The sequence below is a fragment of the Oryzias latipes genome, chromosome 14 (genome assembly GCF_053564925.1).
Source record: "Oryzias latipes strain Hd-rR chromosome 14, Olatipes_Hd-rR_3.1".
NCBI classification, from domain to species: Eukaryota; Metazoa; Chordata; class Actinopteri; order Beloniformes; family Adrianichthyidae; genus Oryzias; species Oryzias latipes.
Genome location: NC_136250.1, coordinates 24377312 through 24402773, shown reverse-complemented (window position 1 = coordinate 24402773; position 25462 = coordinate 24377312). Strand labels below are relative to the sequence as shown.

At 41.1% G+C, this 25462-nt stretch overlaps 1 protein-coding gene across 5 annotated transcripts; it reads left to right on the top strand.

Moving 5' to 3' along the window:
- Positions 1–1147: 1147 nt before the first annotated feature.
- On the top strand, positions 1148–25143 carry LOC101156428 (platelet-derived growth factor receptor beta). Of its 5 annotated transcripts, none has more exons than XR_013647342.1 (29): positions 1148–1287; positions 1491–1605; positions 4443–4512; positions 6537–6647; positions 6747–6844; positions 6921–7116; positions 7190–7450; positions 7519–7646; positions 7866–7947; positions 8613–8687; positions 8773–8956; positions 9028–9143; positions 9227–9338; positions 9413–9515; positions 9592–9700; positions 11361–11455; positions 11795–11927; positions 13276–13380; positions 13455–13556; positions 14504–14609; positions 18303–18394; positions 18623–18738; positions 18811–18933; positions 19010–19121; positions 19196–19291; positions 21678–21783; positions 21887–21983; positions 24395–24530; positions 24805–25143. XR_013647342.1 is itself a non-coding variant. In XM_023962667.2 (29 exons), exons 4-29 carry the CDS (start codon positions 6590–6592, stop codon positions 24935–24937), a joined length of 3078 nt encoding a protein of 1025 aa, XP_023818435.1. In that variant the 5' UTR covers positions 1148–1287; positions 1491–1605; positions 4443–4512; positions 6537–6589; the 3' UTR covers positions 24938–25143. The 5 variants fall into 5 exon arrangements, 4 of the variants coding, with proteins under 4 accessions (XP_023818435.1, XP_078786640.1, XP_023818434.1 ...); XM_023962667.2 differs by having other exon boundaries at positions 19192–19291; XM_078930514.1 differs by having other exon boundaries at positions 4443–4547; positions 19192–19291.
- Positions 25144–25462: the final 319 nt, after the last annotated feature.

The window sequence follows — 25462 nt, the reverse complement described above, 5'->3', positions numbered from 1 at the left end:
GACCACTGTATACCACCTGAACACCTGAACAATGCATTTGTACGTTTTTCAAAATAAAACAACAATGAAGTGAGCCCCCCAAACACAGGGAAGTGTTTTCTTTGGCACCGCCTTCAGGCCAAACTTCCTTTTATTTTGAAATTCCTTTCGGGATCTTTTCAGTAGAGCTCCGGCCATGACCCACAAAAAAAATAATAATATTAAACTGGTTTTCAAATTAATGATTTACAAGGCAGAGATTTTTGGAGGGGTGAATTGTAGATTTTATTGGTAAATATCCATCTTTTTAATTAAGTCACTAACCTAATGCTTAATGACAGATGTTTCTTAAAGTTTTTATCTTTGTCCGTCTCTCTCCTATTCCTATTCTTAGTCTTTTTCCAATTCTCCCATTCTGAGTCTGGCTCTGCTGCAGGGTTCCTTCATTTCAACTTTCATTTAGAGGAAGGTTTCCTTTTCCCCGTCATCTTTTGCTGCTTAAGTAGGAATACACCAAAAACCCTGCCATGGTTTTTGTTGTCACTTTATGGGCCAATTATCATGTGAATAAAAAAAGTCTGGTTTACTAAAAATATCTGAACTGATTTGTTTTAAACACATCAGATTACAGGAATCACGATTTGTTTTCTTCTTCTTTATGTGCCGTCTGGCAACACTCTTGGGTGCAAATTGTTAATTTTTATTAAGAAGAATAAAAACAGAGAATCGGAAAAGATTGAGATTAAATAAATAAACAGCAGAAAATGGGCTCAAAGCAGATGTTGGCTTCCATGCACCACATTTGATTTCTTCCACTCATGCCACCTCATTCCTGTTGGCATTCAGATCACTTTGTTTAAGGATTCAGTGGTTTGGTTTTGTTCTTGGTCACGTTTTTGGGGTTTTTTTGTCAGTCACTCCACTTTCAGGTTCATGATCCACAGCTGTCTTCAGTTCAGTTAATTGTCCTCAGCCTATTTAAGTGTCTTGGTTTCTGTTCATCCTTGTCAGGTCATCTGCTCTGTTGTGTAACAGTTTTGGTTCTCCCCATATAGTTTTGTCATGTTTCAGTTTGGTTATTGAATATTTTCTTTTCTGGTCTCCTGCATTTTGGGTCCTCCACCACCAGTTCCTGACACTTTGTTGGTTTTTACCCAGCTGTGAATTGGTTTTTAAGTCTGTAGTCTGTTCTGGTCCTGAAACACTCAAGGAAGCTCTCTAAAGAAGAACGGCCCTAACGAGGAGACTCGTCAACTCAACCTCCAGATCCGGATGGAGGTTCAGTCTGGAGGAAAACCAAGGACAGAGGTCCTCAAAAGAAAAGCTATGTCTGGGTTTGAGTTCACTTCCTGTCAGGAGAAAGAGGAGGGGCCAAGGAGGCAGATTGAAAACTCCCCTCCCCCGCCTTTTTCTTTGAGTCTGTGTTTTCTTCCCTCAGAGTTGTGGCCTCTCTCTCTCTCTCTCTCTCAATGGCATGCACAGGTCTCTTGCTCTCTCTCTCTCTCTGCCAGCTTTCCATTCGTCGTCACTCTGGAATGAAGTCAGGCTGCAGACTGGCGAGGAACTGAAGACTGAAAACAGACAGCAGAGGATGTGAAGAACAGAGGAACAGAGCGGCATGAGAAGGTGTGAAACAGCTAAAGGTCTTTTTTTTTTTTTTTTCTCTGATCCTGGATTTAGCAGAACCCCACTGAGAAGAGATTTGATCCAAAGGGGAAACCATAATCTTCTGGAGAACTTGGAGCAGGAAAGTTTTTGAGAAACTAGTGAAGGATAGTGGGGCAGCTTAGAGCAAGAACTTCCAGATCTGAGGGTTGCTCACTGATTCCCTCAGACTTTTGGGATGGAAGGCTTCAAAACTCTAAAGCTCTTCATCCATCTAAATCTGGGTCTGCAGGAGCATCGGAGGTCATGGCGTTGGTGGGTAGGGCGGCGTCTTGAAGAGGTTGTTAGGGGTTGTTTATTTTATGATTGACGTTCTTGAGCAACTATGTCCAGGGTTTGGCCTGAACCTCAGGATTGTTCCCGTAAATTTCTAAGGAGAGCTGGATCTGGAGTTTATGAAAGGCTACTCTCTCTTTTATCCCTGCATTATGGCTCTTTGGTTTTAAAGGAAAATGCTAGTAATTTCAATAAATTATGATTTTTTTTTTTTTTAATTGGTTTTAATTGAGCTTTGGTATTTGTTGAGTAAAATGATGGTAAAAGGTTTATCTACTGTCAGATGGGTTTATTATTTGAAAAACTTTAAAGCATGTTCTTCTCTTTCACAAGAGTGCAGCAGAGGCAATGTTTTTAAAATACAATAGCATATACATGCAAAAAAATTCATAAATTGGATTCTTCATTGATGTTATGTTTATATTCAGTAGTAAAAGGAGGATGACGGTGCATCAAATTTATTCATATTTGATTTATAATGATAAAAATGATCATGTTTGACTCTGTTGCATTTTTAATCCAAGTGAATCTGCTGCAGAAGGAGGATCTTAATTTGTCACATGGTGTATTTTATTTTGAAAGGAACTTGTTTGTGTGAAATTGAAATTGTTACATGTTGAAAAAATATACTTATTACTGTTATATAATTCAATAATTGTAAATATTTAAAGGCCACATTTTAAAATGAATTTCCTAATTTTGCTCAAAAGTAAGTTGAGGTGGAAATTTGCAGCTCTTGCTGGGTTTTGTTTGTAAGAACTTGACCCAAATGGCTCTGTGTTAAAGATTGCAGACCTGTGGATTAGTCTTTTCACTGGGTTAGTGTCTTTGAAACCCCACAACATGGTCAAAAGGAGATCCATGTGCAGTAATTGATCAATGTACCATGAGGAAGAAAACTGAAACATTACAGAACAAACCAAACATTTTCTTTTTTTTAACCTAAAAAAAAGACAATGCTGAGAAACAGCTGGTGAGTCTTTTATGGCTTTAACTTTCAGATGGAATCAAATGCATAAGAAAAGTTTGCTTGATGAACTTTCATTTTTGTACTAATGTGTATCTTTTTCAATTCTTACTTTCCCTCGGTGCTCGGTATAGAAACTAGAGCACAACAGCACAAGGCTTTAATGTTAAGTGTATTTATTTTACTGATTATTCTTGCAGAATTATGTCTCATACTGACCCTTAATTACTCTACAAGTAAAGAGCTTAAACAACAATTTGCAACTAATTCTGTTAAACCAGGTGCTGGTGGTCAGTCCTTTATACCCACAGACTCCTCATTTATGGCATTGGCCACAAAACACAACAAACGCACAAGGGTAACTGAAGTAATTGAACATAAACAGCAAAAATCCTCACCATCAGGTTTAAATAAAAAAAAAAAGAGAAACACTAACTCCCATAAACCACATCCCCTGTTTGTCTTGCAGTGGGGATGGGGTTTTCTATGTGAACAGAGAGCTGGGCTGTTAACTCTTTGCACACTGGTAAAAACATTGACTGTATATGAGAACTGGACTGAGTGATCACTCCCACCCTGGCGTTCCAAACAGGAAGTATCTGCTGGTTCCAAGAACCCAAAATCTCAAAGACTTCTATGGAGAAATAAACAGCTGTTACTCAGCCATTCTATTGGTCAGAATAATTGTTCTTGCTCTGAACATGTTCTTGGTAATTTTCATTTCTTTTCATTTTCTGTGGTTCAAGTTATTCATATATAAGGTGGACAATAAGATGCGTCAATAAAAGTTGGTGGTGCCTGCTGTCAAACGTTCTAAACGTTTGACAGATTTTGTGTAGCCAGCTTTCAGGTGGTAGGGGTGTGGCCTTCCTACTGTTTGGTGAGAGTGGTTGCCATAGAAACAGTGAGTCAGACCGACTCTGACCAATCACGGCTTACTGACTGGCTCCAACATGGTCGTGCCCGTGTGGTGAAAAAAGGGAGACTAAATTAACTTCTCTTCATTGGTGGAAGTAAACCATTTGCTATGAGTGACACTAACTCGGTCCAGATCACTTAATGTTTGAAACACACAATGCAGCTGTGATGGACGACCGTCTTCCGGCCATGACTGCTGCTTTGTCTGGATTGATCATCGAGTTGAATGAAAGTACATCAGCAGACGTTGTTCCCTGCAACACTTTGTCAATTAAAGAAATACACCGGGAATGAGCAGCTGCAGCAAAGACTGTTTTCAAGGTTAGGGACCCATCACACGTCTGTACCACAAGGCAAATGCCCCGTTTCCATTAAGTTAGTCCACTTTTGACAAAGACATTTCTGTTAATGAATTAAGAAATTCATTAACAGAAAGTTAATAACTTAATTAATAAAGAAAAACTGTTTTTTCAAATGTGTTACTGCCACCCACTGGTCTGGGGAGGAAGAGCCTCCATGAGGATTCCTAAGAGAATTGCTGCAGGAGAACATCTCAAGTTTTAAAACATCTTTACACATCTTATGTTTTTTTTTTTTTAATTTTAATGCCATTTGTGTTTCTGCTTGAAATTCAAAGGCTGCTGATGACTGTCAATCACTTGATCTGAACCAATCAGGAGATAGAAGAATGGAGGGCTGATTGACAGGTGGGTGGGACATCCAGCCTCTAATGACTGTGAAGGTAGGAAATGGCTAATCGACACTGTGCTGTAAAAAGCCATACCTGTTACTGAAGCACAGTGACGTTTGTGTGAAGCATCTGTGGAAGAGCAGATGCGGTGCTTGGTTTACCTGCAGGTGGCTGTGGCCAAACTGAGTCAAAATATGAAAGTCAGTTGAGAGAAACCAGACCTCAAAAACCAGTTTCTCCGACAAAAGTCGGAGCAAGCACAAGGATGTCTGCAGCTTCATGCTGATTCTCTGGAAAGTAATCAAATCTTTGGGTTCAGACCATGAGGAAGAAATTTATAATAATAATAACTCAGTATTAGAGCTATTCTGGCACTCAGATGACAAGCTTACAGGAAGTAAGAGTGAATTAGTGAACTGGTGACTGTAAACTACTGACTGGGTAAATAAAGCTCATCTGTTTTTCATTCCTCTGAGTTTTGTTGCTTTCTTTGATCTCTTTTTCTGAAACTTAACAAGCGTAGCTTCTCTTAGAACAGCGGTGGATCCCGTAGGCATGCGGATGTGTTTTCCATGAAGGTCCAGTCTGCATGGCCTCATGAACATCTGCAGTGCTTTCAGATCTGCTGTCCTTGTCTTGTCTATCTGTAACCCTGTGAGAATAGTTGCTGTCATGAAAGGGGTGAACTGGAAGATGATGTTTGAACCCCTGGACCAACAGACATAAAGATTCCTGTATAATGAACAGTTTAGTACAGAGTGAACAATGCACTGACAGTGACACGAGTCGTTCATTGCTCACTGTCTCAGGCTCCACTCAGAAACAGATTTTACTGTCAGATCTCGTTAAGGCTGGTGCATACACAAATACAGCACTGTTTATCGGCTTTGGGATCTGCCATTGCTCATGCTCACCGCACATCTTTCCTGTACTGGAGTCAAGGGGCCGGAGCTTTTGGCACACTTTGGCAAGACGGGACATAGGCCAGAGTCTGGGAAGGGAATTAGAGCGGTCGCCGCCACTGAGAGTTTTACTTTACGGACAGATAGACGTCAATACCCAACTTCTGTACTGTCAGTAAATTGTACTGAAAGATAACCATTTTTCATCTTCTGTGTGTGGCCCACTATGATTATCCTTTAAATCTATTGTAAGGGTTCCCAGTGGTCTTTTACTGATGATTATGCTGCTTTTTGCCAAAAAAAAACATTCATTTTCTAGAACATAGTTTCTGCAGAGCGGGCAGAGTTTATTATTCACCTTTGACTTGACTGTTGGCGCAGAGAAAGACCCTCTCTACTTTCTGTCACCCATCTGCTTACACTCTCTTCCTCTAGCTTACAGCCTCTCACACCCCCAACCCAACCTTACCGGTGCAACAAAAATGGTGAGCAAGATTGTAGCTATCCAGCCGTACAGTTTTGATCCAGATTCCAGCTCAGGCGAGTAATATAAAGACATACATGGATCTATTTGTCTGTAAGTGGATGCATCAGAATGGAGCCTGTGGCCACAACTACAATCTTTTTCCAACAGCATTTAATCACCTGCTCCTGAACTCCACAACTTAAGTAAAGAAATGCTCAGAAATGCAATTTTGAGCTTAAGTGCTTTATGCATGTCCTCCATCATGAGAGATATTACACAAGAAAATCTGGGAAAAAACACTGAAAACACAATTTTTATCTTAGTAGGTCTTAAACCCCCCCCCGCCCCCTCCAACCCCCCGGGAAAAAAATGCAAACACCCAGATGATCAGAGGACTCTCTGATTGCACACTAGTCCTGCCGCACAAACACAGAAATGCATTCAGGTCTGAAGCTTCAGCCTCGGTTTGACCGTTAGTTTGTGTTGGAGCAGGTCAGAGCTCAGTCCAGCATCAGAGGACAGAGCATCAGTGTGTGAGGCACTTTCAGGCTGGCGGGGTAAGATGCTGAATGTGTTCAAGAAGGTGGAGGTTCTTCTGAGTGTGGTTTGACATGTTACAAAAAACACTATGCAGCCCTATTTCCTCACCCAAAAACATTCTGATCCACCTAGGAAGCCTGCGCTTCGACTTAAAGAAATCCATCGCTTGGTCAGGAGAGGCAGCCATGCTGGCATCTGTAAAAGGACACACAGGAAGCCAGAATCTACTGCACTTCCTGTTGGGTTAGTAACAAAACAAAAGCAGTACTATAGGTTTAATCCCAGATCTACAGTATCTGTGTAGTGTTTGGTCTGAATGTCTGCCTGTTTGTCTGACTGCAGGGATGCTCCTGGTGTGGCCTGAAGGGGGTGTTGTTACCCTGGAGCTGCTTCCTTCTGCCTCACAAGTTCTGCTCAAATCAAACTCCAATTTTTCTGTGGTCAGAAACACATGTCTGTCTCAACTTGTGCTACTGTCTTAAGTTAAGTCTCATTCATTCTTGTTTTCTGTTCTAGGTATGCTCAGGGTGGAGTCCGGTGTCATGGCTACTGCCTCAGCACTCTGACAACAGCAGTGTGCTGCTGGAGACCCGGGACTCCAGCAGCACACTGCATCTTTTCAAAGTCACCTGGAAGGATTCTGGCCGATACACCTGTAAGGAGGAGTCAGCTGATCAGAGCCGTCATGTCAACATCTTCATCCCTGGGGAAGGTAAGTCCACTCTTGTGTCATTGTTCCTCCATTATTATTTTCTGATTCCTAAAGTGTCTTGCGCTCCACCCAGGTACTGATGAGTGGTTTATTCCAATGAGTTCAGGGGTAGTAATGAAGGAGGAAGAGGATGCAACCATTCCCTGTGTGGTGTCTGACCCCCAGCTAAACGTGTCACTGTTTGAGCGCCCCAGCAGGACGCTGGTCCACGGGATGGTTTACCATCCAGCTCTGGGCTTCACAGGAAACCTAAATGACTCATCATACATGTGCTTGGCCTCCCGTGGTGCTGAAGAAAGAGACTCTCGGGTGTATTATGTTTTCACTATCGTAGGTAAGTTCACAGATACTCTCAGTAACTCTCAGTCCAGTGTACCCTTCTACTTCTAACGTTCTTGTCAGCTCCTAAGAGGATGCAAGTTGAGCTTTGGGCATCCAGCAGAGTGCTGAAGCAGGGGGAGGTTCTCACCGTCAACTGCACAACCAACTATGATATAGTATTCTTCACTTGGACTTTCCCCCGCAAACAGGTATCTGTCAACCCAACTAAGTCGCAGCTTCAAATGGTCACTCTTGTAACCTGATGTTGGTGAAGGTTCTCATAAATTCATGTGACGCCTTGAAGTTGAGTCATGGCAACTAGACTTAAAAATATCATCCTTGAAACATTGGCATAAAGGCTTCAAGGACAACATTTTTAAGTCCATGACTCAACCTAAAGGCTTGTCAGCTGATGTTTTTCTCCACAGGAGGTGGAACCTCTGATGGAGTTTTTACCCAACCATTCCCGCACCTTCATCAATATCACTGCAGCAACAGCAGCAGATTCTGGCAAGTAGTTTAAGTACTGCTCCCCTAGAGGCAGCACTGAGGGATTGTTGATCACTGAGATACTGGCTGTATCTGAATTCCTTCACTACTCACTACATAGTGCACTATATAGTGAGTTCGCCATTTTACAGAACTGTCCGAATCTACAATTCCAAAATCGAGTGCCCTAAAAATTTCCCAAAAGTCTTTGCGAAAAAACCAGTGTGCATCGATACTCACTAGATTGGTGAATATAGACCACAATGCATTGCATTTGAACAATTTTTGTTAAAAAAATGTATTTAAATGTATTTTTTCATAAACCATCAAAAAGTTCATCTTCAGAACACAGTATATTCATTAATAGACATCGGCAAACTCTCATTTTACTTAGATTTTCACTTCGTGAAATTGATGACGTCACGTTCGCCATTTAAAAAAAAATAAAAGTAAAATAAAGGAGTGAGAATGGTGTCCGAATTGCTTTTAAAATCCAGGGCATTACCTTGTCATTACATTGTCCCGCACTATATAGTTTCTTTGTAGTTAGAGATTAGGGTTGGAATTCGGACAGAGCAACTGATCACTGTTGTTTTTCAGCAAGTGACTGGCCTGTTACCATAGAAACAGTCCAGATGCTGTTGGGAATTCAGTGATTTCCGTGCTGATGAGCTCTTGCTTTGCAGGTGTGTATGTGTGCACAGTGGAGGAACCAAAACATGGGAAAAAGGTGGAAAAAAACATCAGTATACAAGTGCTGGGTCAGTGCAAAAAACACACCAAACACACATGCACAGTTCAGTACGCACATGCAAGTACCCGTGCCAAATCTGTCTGTCTCTCCAGAGCGAGGTTATGTCTATCTATGGCCAGTGAGTGGCGCTAACGTGTCAGCTCCGCTACATCAAATGGTAGAGCTCAAAGTGGAAGTTGATGCCGTCCCCACCCCCACCATCACCTGGACGAGAGACAACCTGTCAGTCACCGAGGAAACAGCCTCCATTTTTACCAGTCACATGACAGAAAGCAGGTAAGTCAGAGATGGATGAAACTTAAGCTTGACTGATTGATTGATTAAGTGGTTGGTTGATTGATTGACAGGTATCTGAGCACGATGACTGTGCGGCAAGTTCTGATGAATCACACTGGGAGTTACATGGTGACTGCTTCCAGTGACAATGATCTGGCAACTTTCATCTTCAATCTGCAGGTCACAGGTGAGGCAGATAACATTCACTAACCATGACAGGTCACCCGGGTTCTGCCTGTTCTGCTCACCTCTGTGTGTCTGTCCAATCAGTGCCTCCAAAGATACTGTCTCTGCTGAGTTCTGGAGGTAACGCCATGCTGTGTGTAAGTGAAGGGGCTCCACCACCCTTTATAACCTGGTACACCTGCCACAGCACAAACAGGTACACACACATGCACATGCATGGTGTAAAATCCACCCTATTTCTATAGTAACTTACCTCTGCTCCTGCTGCAGGTGTAATAATGGAAGTGGCAATTGGAGGAATGTGTCAGCAGCCTCAGAGACTGTGAGACTGCAGGAAAACATCACACAGGTGACAGAGAAGGGCATCCCCCAGGTAACCTGAGGCTTCAGTGCTGTTACGTGATCAGGCAGAAGTCCCAGGACCACACCTGTGTGCATGATCTCTGCAGGTACGCAGCATGCTCATGCTGAACACGATCAGCTCTTTGTCAGCGGTTCGCTGCGAAGCCACAAACTCTGCAGGAGGACGCGCACGAGACCTACGAGTGGTGTCCACATGTATGTGACGATGCAACCGAAAAACTGTAACTACTGCCATTACTGTTCCACTGCTGTCTGTCCCACCAACACACCCTAATACCAAACTGCATCAACCAAACAGCTCAGGAATGATCTGAATTTTGATTTTGTTGTCACTGCTTCCATCCATCCATCCATCCATCCATCCATCCATCTGTCAATCTGCAGAAAAAGGAAGATGGAGGGTCTGGAAGACATACATACTTGATTTTAATGAAAGTCTTAATGGATTCAAAGGGTCTTATTTTTAAAGATCCTTAAAAAGAGATCAAAACTGTGTGTACACACTGTTATGCTTTACCATGAAAAGCATAGAAGGAGGGCAGGAAAGTTAAATTGATCAAATTTGACATGAAAGAAAAAAGAATTTTAGGGTGAGAGCTAAATAAAGGCAGTATCAGCATTTGCAGAAGTTTAATCTCAGTTGGCAGTACAAGAAAAACATCAGATAAGGTCATTAAACTATCATGATATAAGACAAACTCAAAAGATTCTTTAAATAAAAAATAAAACCAGCAGATATTACTAGTTGGCGGGGTACATGGCACACCTGTGAAAACTGCCCAAGCAACAGCAGATGTATAGAAAAATGCAGTTGTGGATGCATCTTGCAGTTGTGCAATTCCCAACAATCAAACGACCGACCAAGATGGAAAAAAAAAAAAAAAAAGACCGACCAAGAGACAGAAATCGTTTCTCTAATGCTTTTAGCATTTTAACGTTGCTGGTGCAACAAAATGGAAATCAATATTGGAGCTATCCAGCTGTACAGTTTAGATCCAGATTCCAGCTCAGACGAGGAAAACAACAACGCACAAAGATCTATTTGTCTGCAAGTGGATGCATGAGAATGGAGCAGGGCAGCTTGTGGTTTGCTGATTGTAGCTTTTACATCACAGCTATAAGCTTTTTCAAACAGCAATTTTTTGTCTGCTCTGATTCACAATGAGCTTGAATTAAGAAATACTCAGAAATGAAATTCTGAGCTTAATTTTCTTCATTTTATTTCCTCCGTCATGATAAAAAAAGACACATTAACAATAAAAACACATTTTCTATTGGAGTGGTTCTTTAACTGCAACGCGCTAAGGTGTGAATCCTTCATATGTTCCACAGAAGTAATGAGTCTTTTGAACCCTTCAGTAGACGCCAGCTTGGAGCTTCACACTTACTGTAATGCTCCAATGAAGTTAGCCAGAAAAGTGCCCAAAGTTATGACAATCACTGTGGAACCATTTCTATTTAAAATGTAAAACGGCACATTGGTTAACACATTGTTTCCCAATCCTGGTCCTCGAGGCGCACTGTCCTGAATTTTTCAAACCAACCCCGCTCAAAAACACCTCCCTTTCATGACAGTCACTGTCAGGCTTGTGCAGAACCTGATTAAGAGCTGAATCAGGTGTGCATAAGGAGAGCAATAGGGAAAACATGCAGGACAGTGTGCCTCAAGGACCGTGCTTGGGAAACATGGGGTTAAAAGAACCCCACTGTTTCTCTCTAGAGAGCATCTTATTATTGAAACCTCTGGACTCTACTTCAGTTTGGGTAATTTACAATGGAGACTCGTGGTTTCAGTATCATAAAGGTGTGTGAACTCACCTAATATGGACTCAGATGTTTATCTTTCTACTCCCAGCTCTCTTCTCTCAGGTCATCATCTTGGCAGCCGTTTTGGTACTGGTCATTGTGGCTGCGGTCTGCCTCATCATCCTCATTGTCCTCTGTAGGAAGGTCAGCATTAGACTTTCATTACAGAACCAGAACTTCCTTTTTTCTGTGGCTTTCTTTTTTAATATTTCCTACTTCAATTTAAGACTCTCTTTGCATTTTCAGTCAGACTTGCAACCTGTTCCTGTTCACACTGTTTCTTCTGCTTCTGGTTGATCTTTGAGAACTGATCGCTTTTTCAAATTAGTTTTGATACTTTACTCTCATCGCATCCTTTCCTATGCTGAACCCTTTTTAAGATGAGTGCTTGGTCTCTAGACTGTCTACCATGTAGCTCATCAACCTACTGTTCTTCATTCTACTTTGCTTCATTCTATTCTTATCGGCTTTTCCTGCCCATAGAGACCTTGTTATGCATTTTCCTGGAGGCTGATCGAGTCTGTGAGTCCTGATGGACGGCGAGTTACTTACCTGGACCCTGATGACCTGCCCTACAACTCAGCCTGGGAAATATCTCGAGACCAAGTCAGTCTAGGTAAAAGTCCTTTCAGACAGCAGGTGCAGCAGCCAAATAAAAAAAAAAGCCCAACTGCAGGTCAGATGCTGCAGAAAATGTTTTGATGTAACTTTGTTTTTAGATGTTACGTCACAGTTTAGCAGCAACATTTCATATATTTGAGAAAAACCCACTTTAAATGATTCAACAAGACCGGTTTGGATTAAGGAATTGCTTCATTTCAAGCAATAAAAGCAAAAATAAACAACAGAAATATACCTATACAGAGATATATCAAACATAAAATAATTGGTCATAAAACTTTGATCTTCCTTCATTCATCTTCCAAACGCCTTTTGTCCCTTTCGGGGTCAAAGGGGTTCCGGAGCCTGTCCCAGCCACAGAAATTCAATATTGAATAATTAAATCTATTAAATGATTTACCTCTGAAGTATTTTCTTTGTAGATTAAAATAATTTTAAATCAGCAAAATGTAGTACACTCTTTTTTTTTTTATCAGGTATGCTTCAGTATAAGTAACTGGGGGGCTCAGTTGGCTTTTGGTGCATGGGAAATCGGGGTTCGCTTCCCCAGGGGACGCGATGAGCTTCATCCAGTGGGTCTTTGGCAATGATCTTTAACACTGCTGCCTAACTGTGTAGCCAGAGGGTGTACCTAAGTCTGGGTCTCCTCAGTCCCGGTTTAACTGTTTTGCAGACCTTCCCAAACATTTTAGATTTATAGAAAGTAGTTCACCTGAGACTGTTTTTCTGCTCAGTCAAATCTTTGAGGGTTTTTGGGGCTGGCAATGTTCTAAGTAGCATCATCAACTTTCCTCAATGAAGGAAAGGGGCTGCCCAGTGGGTCAGAGGTCATGGGCTTCCAGTTAGTTTCACCATGACACACAAACTCACACAAAATCTTGGTAATGGAACAATAACGATCTGCAATATAAGCAGTCTATTATCCAAATTTGTTTCTAACGAGTTTAGAAATGTTGCAGTTTATTTATTATGAAAATTTATGAGTTCGGTTTAGGCACATTTATGAATTTACTGGATTTCCTGGTTTTCTCTTTGCCGTTCTTCAACTAAGAAGGTCACAGATCCTCATTTTAAAGAATGGTCTCTAATATACATTTAGGAAACAGCTGGTTTTTACATCAGTCAACATGGAGTCAGAACAAAGATGATAACATTTTTGCTTATATCAAATGTCCAGAATCTGTTACATCACTATCTCCCTGTCTAACTTGGGCTGTATTTCTGTCTCTCTGTCCATCTAACTTTATGCCTCCATATCCATCTGTCCATCTGTCTTTCTGCCTGTCCTGTCTGTCTTTGGTCCGTCTGCCTCCCTGCCTGTCTGTCCCTCTGTCTTTTTCCAGGTCAGGTTTTGGGTTCTGGTGCATTCGGCCATGTTGTTGAGGCCACAGTCTCTAACTTGCTTCCGACTCTTTCTACGGCCAAAGTAGCTGTGAAGATGCTCAAAGGTTTGTGCCTGTCTTTCTTCCTGTCTGTCCTACAGTTTTGCAACCACTAAAAACTCTTCTTTTCTACCCAAAAGGAGGAGAAAAGGTTCAGTCTCTGATATCCGAGCTGAAGATTTTGGTCCATCTGGGTCCTCACCTGAATGTTGTCAACATGCTGGGAGCTTGTACAAAAGGAGGTACTCTCTTTAATCTGGATTATATCCTTATTTGATGTTGGATCAGTATCAATATAATGAGCATAATGGATCCTTACCTTTTTCTGGATCAGCACCGCATTAATAATTAATGAGACCTGGTCTTATTCTAGATCTGATGTGATCAGATTGATTTGATCCATATCCAATTCCAGATCAAATCCAGATAAATCCCAGTCTGATGGCACATTAATCCAGATTTAACATGCTATGTCTTTAAACCCATTCAAACCATTCTTTGATGCATCCAGTTCATCACCTGTTCTTCTGTTTAGCCAGAAGTTGGCAGCTTCTTCTGTTGAGAGTTCCTGACCTTTGTAAGTGTGCATCTGTGAACCCAACAGGATGAGGAATCAGGATTAGGCAACTCGCTACTTTTAGGAATAATTAAGCTCCGTTCACACCGAACGCGATTCGCAAGTCAGGGGCGTCCAATTTTTATGTTGAGTCAACGTGCAGTTGAGCGTGGCGCATCAGCCTGGCACCAGCGTGTTTTAGGTTTCGCGGTGCGGATCGGGTGTCTTGACGCAACATGTCAAGAGTTAAAAAATGTGAACTTTGGTGAGAAAGATGCATCTCGTCCAGTCAGTGACTCAGCATTGGGCTCTGCTTTGATGTATTGGTGATTTGATCAGCGGGAAATCAGCAAGTCCAAAACCAATGTGGAGGAGAAGCTGGTCGTTTTCCTCCTGAACTCTAAGATATTTTTTTATTTTTCTATTGAGATGATAATAAAAAGTTCCACCAATTTTATTATTATTTTTATTCGTAATGATGAGGCTCAAAACCTTTGACAGTTGTGCTCCAGGGCAACCCATTATGAACAAATCTTTTTATTTTTATGTCTATACTAAAGACAACAGGATTTTATAAGTTTGAACCCCGTCTTGTGAACCAGAACATTTTAACTCAAAAATCCTTCTATCCAGCTCCAGTCTACCTGATCACCGAGTTCTGTCGTCATGGTGACCTGGCGAGCTACCTGCTGAGGAATAAGCACATCTTTGTGCAGGGAGATGACCCCACCAGGAGGAGGTGAACACACAGGCACATTGACACATGCTCACAAACACTTGTTTTTACTACTTCATGGGTTCCCTTGACTGGCAAAGAGATGCTGGGATCCATATTTTCTATGAGGTTTTATACAATCAATTTGGCTGCTAAAGTTTTGTTTTTTTTTGTATACAAGAGAATCACTTAATGAATTAAATGTACTTAGAAAATAAAATTTAGTTTTTTGCATGGGAGGCGCTCATCGAAATATGTAATTTCACTTCTTGCCACATGTTGTTTTCACTTCTTTTGTCATTTTAATCAAAACAGTTATATTAACAGAGTAGTAAGTTGAATAATGTAGCGCCTGCATACTGACTTTCTTCTGAATCCCTCAGAGAGGGAGGGAAGTCAAAAGAAATTCTTGAGCCACCTCTCTTCATTTGGTGGAGCTCCACTCAGAGTAACGGAGCTCCTCCCTCTATCTCCAAGGAAGCACCCAGCCACCCTGCAGAACAATCTCATGTCAACCACTTGGATCTGGGAGCTTTTCCTTTCGTTTGTGACCTACAGCTTATAACTAAGGGTGAGAGTTGGAAAATACACTCACCGGCCATTTTATTAGGTCCACCTTGCCAGTACCGTGTTAGACCTCTTTTGCCTTCAGAACTGCCTCAATCCTCAGTGGCATAGATCCAACAAGGTACTGGAAACATTCCTCCGAGTTTGGTCCATATTGACATGACAGCATCACTCAGTTGCTGCAGATTTGTCAGCTGAACATCCATGATGCCAATCTCCCATTCCACCACATCCCAAAGGTGATCTATTGGGTTGAGATCTGGTGACTGTGGAGGTCATCTGAGTCCAGTGAACTCATTGTCATGTTCAAGAAACCAGTCTGAGATTATTCCAGCTTTATGACATGGAGCCTTATCCTGCTTGAAGTAGCCATCAGAAGATGGCACACTGTGGTCATAAAGGGATGGACATGGTCAGCAACAATACTCAAGTAGGCCGTGGTGATGGAACCATTGATCATGTGGTATCAATGGGTCCAAAGAGTTCCAGGAAAATATCCCCCACACCATTACACCACCAGCCCTCTGAACTGTTGAATTCTGACCCTACCATCTGAATGGTTCAGCAGAAATGGAGACTCATCAGACCAGACAACGTTTTTCCAATCTTCTATTGTCTAGTTTTGGTGAGTCTGTGTGAATTGTAGCCTCAGTTTCCTGTTCTTAGCTGACAGGAGTGACACCATGTGTGGTCTTTTGCTGCTCCATCTGCATCAAGGTTGGACATGTTGTGTGTTCAGAGATGTTCTTCTGCAAGCCTCGGTTGGAACCAGTGGTTCTTTTGAGTTCCTGTAGTCCGGTTTGGACTGCAGCAGATCATCTTGACCATGTCTACATGACTAAATGCATTGACCTGCTGGCAAGTGATTGGCTGATAAGAAATTTGCATTAACGACTAGTTGGACCGGTGTGCCTTGAGTGTAGATTAACCAGAATTTTGCCTTTTGGCTCAGCTCCTTCTTCAGTACAAATGATCAATACAGCAACTGCGTATTGCAGCTGCTGCACCTCTTTACCTAAAGTATTAACCTTACGCTCTATCCTTCCTTCACTCATGAACAAGATCCTAAGAGCTCTTCAACTACTCAGAGAGGCCAAGCCACCTTTTTCCAGTAATGAACCATGGATTATGATTCAGAAGTGCTTAGTCTCATACCGGCTGCTTCACACTCAACTGCAAACCGCCTCAGTATACACCAAAGGTTCTGGATTAATGAAGCTGACAGAACAGCATCCTCTGCAAATAATAGAGAGGAAATCCTGTCACACTAAAGTGCACAGTTTAAAAATACATTTGTTATATTTAAGCACATTTGAATATATGCAAAGTTTTCTGTCATTTCTTGTAAAAAATAAACAAACTGCAAATAAGAGAGTTTTACAATTTTTTAAAATGGTCCTGTTGTGCACCTCAACATTTCTCTGAACTTTATGGCTCGAAAAGTAAAATAAAGATTCTCTACACTAATGGAAAATAAATACATAAACTTTGTACTCACTGAGCCAGCTGTGTATAAAAATGTAACATGAGCCTTATTACAAATATGAATAATCGGAACCCAGTCTCCCCCGTGCCCCGTCTGCTCTACAGAATAAAATCCGTTTGACACGTTAACATGATTCAATTGCATTCAGATCTTTGTTTTCATTCTATAACCCTGGACTTATTTTTCTATGCAGGTTTGAACTTTGAGAGTTTAAATAAGAGAGATACGTGGGAAAATGGTCATGTCTGTCTGAGAAAAGTATGTAGTGAGGGATTTTACAGCTTTAAAACATCTATAATATAAGAAATGACGATGATTTTGTGGATTTCACCTATTGTGGGTTATTTTTAGACCTGTGATAAATGAGGGACCACTGTACCCACTTTTGTTTAACCCTTGTGCTATCCTAAGCACTTTAACATTGGGAGTTGGGTCATCTAGACCCACTAGACAGTGCGCTGAACCTTTTTTCTTCAATGATTTGTGATCTTCACTGGTGTCCATGGATTACATGAAATCTTTCCACTTTTATCCACCTTTGTAGTGGTAGGAATAATATGTCAATGTAAGGGTGGGGTCATAGGATAGCACAAGGGTTACCAGCCCCCAATAGAGCTGGGAGACAAGAAATAAGATGGCTTGAATAAGATTTGTGAATAAATAAGGATGATTGGTTTTTACTGACCTCCTGAGAAAATCAAAAAAACGGTTAAGAACAGACACCAATTTTAACTTTAATAGATTTCTGAAATGAATGAAATGATAATTTAAGTGCTGTAAATCATCATTACTTCACCGCTGGATTCGTAATGATGAGGCAGGTGTGATCAAGATAACTGATCGCACCTGGCAGGTGAGCAGAATGGCAGGGGATGCAGCAAAGCAGCAGCAGCAAGATGTAGCCACAACATAAAGATAAAAGTGTACAGGAAACCTGCTCACAAAGACCAGTATTTATTATCGACGTCAGAACACCCTACCACACACAACATTTCTGTAATAAAGAACCCTATTTGACCGCTCAGAACTGGTAATGGATGAGGAGGACAAAAAAGAAGAGAAACACAAAATGTGTTAATCAGGTGTCAATATCCTCAATGGGCCATAAAAAAGGACAAAAACAGGTGGATCAGAGAGAATACAAGGATACGGAGAAGAAGAAACAGACAAACAAGACAGAAAACAAAGGAATGGTCACATTGCCATACATTAGAACGCATCTAAAGGGCCAAAAAACATCACATCAGCACCCCAGTCAAACCGCATAAAAAACTCAGACAACTCCTGGTACACCCAAAAGACAAAATCGAGCAAACTAAAAATGCAGCGTCATTTACAAAATACTATGTTACACCTGCAACAAAACATACATCGGTCTGTCAAAACATGTCAGGTATGTTTAAACATAACCTGTGTCTGAAAAGAATAGAACCAAGAAGTCAGTCCATAACTACAGTAGTTATATCAGGCTGCTCACTTTTGTTGATTACAATGCTCTGTCCTTCCTTTGGGGACCAGGGTTTGGTCCCCACTGGTAAATGACTCTTGATTAGGTGAATCAGTTGTGAAGTTGTGGTTCCCACAAGGTGATCGAAACAAGAACACACAGTCATCCCCACAGACATGTTTCTATCATTTTAGTGCTCTGTGTCTCCCACCCACAGCATCACTGACCAAGACTACATGGACATGGTCACAGAGAGGGGGGATCCGTTTGTCATCAAACCCATTCAGGAACTGCTGCTTGCTTCAGCAGGTGAGCTGTGAGGTGAAACCTATGGAATGTTCTCTTTGAAGGCTGGTTAAGGTATTCAGTATGATCGGCTGGTTCAAGGCTGCCTCCTTCTGCGTCTGTTCTCCTTCCTCCTTTGGGTCTTCATTTTTCCTCATGCTGAAGATGAATGAAGGTTTCATAATGTCCTTTAGGGTTAGTCATCCATCAGGGGGTCTGTCTGACCAAAAGTGTAATGTTGTTCTCCTTCAGACCAGCAGGAGGCTTCATCACCCCTTCTGAATGACTCCCATCTTCTCACCATCCATGATCTCATCAGCTTCTCCTTCCAGGTGTGCCAGGCCATGAACTTCCTGTCCTCCAAAAAGGTGTGGATCATTCATCAGCGGATGACTACTGAGCGCCTGATTTATCTTCTGACACGTCCACTTGTCTCTCAGTGTGTCCACAGAGACCTGGCAGCGAGGAACGTCTTGGTCTGTGACAACAAGCTGGTGAAGATTTGTGACTTCAGTCTGGCCCGAGACCTCCAGAAGCACCAGGACTATGTCCAGAGAGGAAATGTCAGTTTAATCTGATTTTTGAGCCTCTAAAATAGTTGTATTGGTTCATTAATTTTTTTACTTGTGGTGATTCCAGACCTTCATGCCTCTGAAGTGGATGTCTCCAGAGAGTATCTTCCAAAACATCTACAGCTCCCAGAGTGACGTCTGGTCCTACGGGGTCTTACTCTGGGAGATCTTCTCTCTTGGTATCTCCAGTCTTTTTAATACAAACCATTGTGTTTGATATGAACCCTTAAGCACTTGTGCTCTATCCAGGCAGATGTCCGTACCCTGACCTGCAAAAGACCCAAGAGATCTGTTCTGCTCTGAAAAGAGGATACAGAATGACCCAGCCAGAACACGCCCTTCCTCATATGTAAGCCAGTTGATGTCACGAACAGTGATTTGTTCGTTGACACCTAGCTTCAGCACATGTTGTGCCTGATTAACACTAATCCATCTGCAGTAGAGTTCATCAGAGTGGGGGTCTAAGAGCGAACTAGTGTAATTGAAAGATGAACAACTGAATTGAATTGTTTGGGACACAAATTTGTATTTTGGGGGAAAGACTTTGGCTGTTGGTACCATCAGAGCACAACAGCTAGGTGTTAATGTGGACTAATTCTACTCCACACAAGGGTGGACTTACCATTAGGCAAAGGTAGGCGATTACTTGGTGCACTCAACACCTATGAGGCCACAAGCTTAAAAAACGTGTCTAAAATAATTTCCATAGCCACTGTTATTTAACTCTTTCATATTAAACCCAAATCATGACATAAGACTGATTTTGTGTAAGTGTTTCGTCTTCCCTTATCTATGAATTCTGTCAACAGCAAGTTAGCGCGCAGACAAAGACTCTTCGACAAGATTTAAAAAAAAAGTGGTAATGTAAAGTGTAGTTAGCAGTGGTGAAAATGATCAAAAAACCATTTCACACAAAATTCTAACAATGTAAGTTAATTATTGTGCAGGAAGAAAGACAAAACAGACAAAAAAAACAGAATCAAAGGAACTCAACCAGTTACAAAAATTTAGAGGCCAAAACCCAATAAGCTTTAAAAATCTGTTTGGTTGTTTTTTGAATGCGCACAAAGTTTACCAAAAGACATAAGTAAAATATCAAAAAACACAATCACTTCAGAAGGCTTAACAAGTTTGAAACTTCAAAGGGAGACCTAAAGAGAGGAACCAAAATAAAAACTGACTGAAATGGAAAACTGACAACTTTGGTTTTCAGCCATTCCACAGAGAGCGCACAGACTCAAAGGCTACATCAGAGTCTAGTTTCTAGGAGAACTAGTAAATGTTTCAGTTACGTATCCTCATTGCTCCAAATGTAAGATAAGTGCACACTCACACCTCAGTCTCTGGACGCAGCATTGAGGTTGTTAGCTCTTGTTTGCATGCTGCTGTTCAGCATTGTTTGTTCTATGTCAGGAACGTCATGGTAGTTAACACAGCAAGGATGAGTCCTAAAACCACAGAGAAATTCCTGAAATGAGTTTCATTTGTTGACAGCATAGTTTGTGTGGGAGAAATATCACACAGCTGCTGCACTTGATTTGATATAAAAGTAAGTTGTATGGACAGATGGTCCCTTTAATCCTACTCTTCAATATTTCTAATTTCCTCTTAACAAATTAAAAATGAAAATACATTTAAAAAAAAAATTGTATTTGCAAAACTCGAGCATTTTTTCAATCCTGTCATAGTATTTACTGAAAATAGAAACTTGATTATTTTTTAACATTTCCTTTGTGATTTAAAGTAAAAACAAAAATTTTCTTTGTATTTAATTCAATTTTTCAATTCAATTTTATTTGTATAGCCCAAATTCACAACAACAATTGTCTCAATGGGCTTCGTACCAGTAATTGTAAAGTGAACATACAATCAAAAGGATCATAAATGCATAGAATTCAACAGGGGAATACTAAACTTTAACTAAACATACTAAACTAAACTGGCCATCCCGGCCCTTAGACCCTCCTTCACAGTAAAGAAAAACTCCTGAAAAAAAGGATTCCGGATTCATGTTTGTTTTTGTTGTAAAAGGAAACTTGAAATATTAAAAAGTACATGAAGCACATGTGTCCTTTAACATTTTACATTTTTAAATCATGAAAGAGTTTTTTGTTGTAACAAAATTTTGATTTGCGAACCTTATTCAGAATTTTGTCATCAAAATTTTTTTTTTAAACACAAAATGTGCTTATACTTTTTCTGAAGTTTCTTTTGTCTTCCTGGCATTTAAACATAAAAAGCAGAGTTCCATTGGCCAGAGTCTTGTCTCTTATAGTTAAATGAATAAATATTGTTCATTTGTAATAATTTTAATTATTTAAAAATGTTAATTATGATGGTTCAACAATGTCAGGTTAGAAAGCTGGTCTTCTTTCATAAACCACAACAGCTCCTTAATAATAAAAGTTTGTACATGAAAAAACAGGACCAACAACTCAGGTCTCGAGACTTTTTGAATGACTATCAAAGTTTTGTAAATCTACTTTTGTCTGGTCATTTTTAAAGGACCTTTTGAGTCCTACCAATTTACGATCAGTGGTTTGTTTACAGACAAAAAGAGCTGCATTCAAACTCTGCCTTCAGACCCACTGATTTCAGGATTCTTTCACTGCAATATACTGTTTCCAAGTTGCTGATGCCAACCACCAACACCTAAACGCCTCACCCCCACTGATGCAGTGCGGAGCATCACAGCACTGATGTGTGCAGTTTGTGACACAGATTTCTATCTTCAGATTCGAGCTGATGCAGCAATGCTGGGAGGAAGATCCTCTGTCCAGACCGTCTTTCTCCTCTTTGGTCATTTCTTTGGAAAAGATAATGAGTGATGGCTCCCGACAGGTGACTATCATCCTGCCCCTCATTTATCACGACTGACACCTGCCAACCCCACTGTGGGTAACGTTTTGGATGTTGTGTGTGTGTGTGTGTGTGTGTGTGTCAGCACTATCTGCAGCTGACCAAGGCCTTCCTGGAAGAACAAAACCCAGTAACTGCACGATTAGGAGAAGCTCAGCAGCACGATGACTCACACACACGCGGTAACATTCACAAAGAAACACACTCACAAAGTCATACACATATAAAAACACGCACACACGCATGGTAATATACACACAGAAACACACACACACACAATATTTTACAAATAGTAACACACACGTGGTATTATACACATGGCAACGCACACACAGTCATATGCACACAGAAACACACACACATGGTATTATTCACACAGTAACACAAACAGAGTAATATACACACAGAAACACACACTCAGTAAGTTTCTTTTAGTAGTAACCTTTCTAAGTATTCATTGCAGGTGTGGGGTCATGGGTCATAAGTGTTAATGGAGGGGTGAAGGGTGGGTTGGGTTTTTATTGTAATGTAGTGTGTGGTTTGTTTTTTTAATGTTAAAGTGCTTTGAGTTGTACAAGGAATGAGAAGCGCTTTTTTATTAAGTTTGATTTGATTTGATTTAATGTACAGTACAGACCAAAAGTTTGGACACACCTTCTCATTCAAAGAGTTTTCTTTATTTTCATGACTATGAACATTTTAGATTCACACTGATAGCATCAAAACTGTGAATTAACACATGGGGAATTATATACATAACAAAAAAGTGTTAGACAACTGAAACCATGTCAAATTGTAGGTTCTTCAAAGTAGCCACCTTTTGCTTTGATTACTGCTTTGCATCAAGTGCTACAAAGAAACTGGCTCACATGTGAACCGCCCCAGGAAAGGAAGACCAAGAGTCACTCCTGCTGCCGAGGATAAGTTCATCTGAGTCACCAGCCTCAGAAATCACAGGTTAACAGCAGCTCAGATTAGAGAGCAGGTCAATGGCACACAGAGTTCTAGCAGCAGACACATCTCTGCAACAACTGTTACAAGGAGACTGTGTGAATCAGGCCTTCATGGTAGAATATCTCCTAGGAAACCACTGCTAAAGAAAGGCAACAAGCAGAAGAGAACACAAGGAATGGACATTAGACCAGTGGAAATCTGTGCTTTGGCCTGATGAGTCCACATTTTAAATTTTTGGTTCCAATCACCGTGTCTTGTGCGGCGCAGAAAAGGTGAACGGATGGACTCTTCATGCCTGGTTCCCACCGTGAAGCATGGAGGAGGAGGTGTGATGGTGTGGGGGTGCTTTGCTGGTGACACTGTTGGGGATTTATTCCAAATTGAAGGCATACTGAACCAGCATGGCTACCACAGCATTTTGCAGCGGCATGCTATTCCATCCGGTTTGCGTTTAGTTGGACCATCATTTATTTTTCAACAGGACAATGACCCCAAACACACATCCAGGCTGTGTAAGGGCTATTTGACCTACAAGGAGAGTGATGGGGGGCTGCACCACATGACCTGGCTTCCACAGTCACCGGACCTGAACCCAATCCAGATGGTTTGGGGTGAGCTGGACCACAGGCAAAACGGCCAACAAGTGCTAAGCATCTCTGGGAACTCCTTCAAGACTGTTGGAAGACCATTTCAGGTGACTACCTCTTGAAGCTCATCAAGAGAATGCCAAGAGTGTGCAAAGCAGTAATCAAACCAAAAGGTGGCTATTTGAAGAACCTACAATATGACATATTCTCAGTTGTTTAACACTTTTTTATGTCATGTATAGAATTTCACATGTTTTAATTCATAGTTTTGATGCCTTCAGTGTGAATCTACAATTTTAATAGTCATGAAAATATTGAAAACTCTTTGAATGAGGTGTGTCCAAACTTTGGTCTTTACTGTATACACAGAAACACACACACTCACATATTAATATACACACAGTAACATACGTACACACAAAAAAATGACTACACACAGAGCAAAACACACATCATGACACACACAGTTACACGTTCACACAAAGCGACACACACAGTGACCAACACACACAATATGACATACACTTAAGGCAACAGTGAACCAAGGGTATCTAAACACTAGTTATTACAAACAACAACAAAACGCCTTGACAAAAAAATAACAGATCTATATAAGGCAAAATATAGCAAGGTATCACATAAACAGAGTAATAACACCCACATAGTAAGTAATAAGTAACAAACTCACATACAAAGTATGACACGCACACTCTTTAAATCACACATGCATGTAATACACATGCAAGCTAACACACACACAATGTATCACACATGAATACACAAGTAAAAGCACACAAGCACAAGGAACATAAAACAAAAAGTAAAGGGCAACACTCATACAGGCTCACAAACATAGCAATTTACAAATTCAACAACTACAGCTCGCACGCTGACAAACATTAACACATTTAAATGAACACAGAATAAAACACACAGGAAGTAACCCACATTCACTTAAGGTTAGAAGAAGATGTAAAAATACACACAAAATATAACAACGACTGTTATTGTTCCAGGAAGCTGAACAGAGAGCTACCCCGCTTTTTTTTCAGGAAGTTCTGCTGTTGAGGTGAACCTTCATCGGTTGGAGGTGAAGGAAGTGGAGGCAGGCTCCTCCCACAGCGCTTCTACCAATCCTGCTGCTGACATCACTGCAGAAAGCAGCAACGCTGCCCTGGACACAGACCGGTATGATGCCACTGGGACCAATAACGTGCATATTTTCTGCTCAGGTGTAAAGTTCAGGTACACGTCCGTCACGTTTGACAGCAAACTGCTGGTCCTCATCTTTTTCTCTGTTCTCCTCCTCCCAACATTCAGAATTGAAAGTGCTTTTTTTCTTTTGTGAAAGATTTGAGTGATGAAAAAAAGCAATATGGCACAGCAATGCTAACCTCACTATGTTAGTCCCACTTATAGTTGTTACCATGACGACAGTTACACCTCTGTGTTTTCTCCTCAGCCCTCAGCTGTCAGCCCCTCCCGGCATCCCTCAGCAAAAACCTGGGGCTTTGGATGTGACATTACCAGAGAAGGGGTTACAGCTTCCAACGCTGTCCTGCAGCTCTGACAAAGAGGAGGAGAGCTGCCTGTGAAGGTGGTTTCTGCCGGTCAGATAGCAGAAGGGCATTAAAAAAATCCACCTACATCTGGACAGTAAGGCTGCTCACCTGTACCTCTGCAGCGGTCTGAGTTTAGATTGATGTTCTGCATTGTCTTCATGTACTCTGCTTTGGTCTAAAGTGTATATCTGGGCTCTATAACAAATCATTTGCCTCATTAAAGTGTATTCAGCAGCTTCCCCGTGTGTCAGTTGCCTTCATCATCTTAGTTATGGCTTTTTTCATCCATCTTTAAAGACACACTCCGGTGGAAATTGTGTTTTGGGTGTTTTTAACATATTCTTGAAGCTTCGTTCTTATTATGGAGAACATACAGTTGGGCAAAAAAGTATTTAGTCAGCCACCAATTGTGCAAGTTCTCCCAATAGACAAGATGAGAGAGCCTGTAACTTTTTCTGTAAGAGGATCCTCTGTCCTCCACTTGTTACCTGTAATAATGGCAGCTGTTTGAACTGATTATCTACAGAATAGACACCTGTCCGGGGACTCGAACCCTGC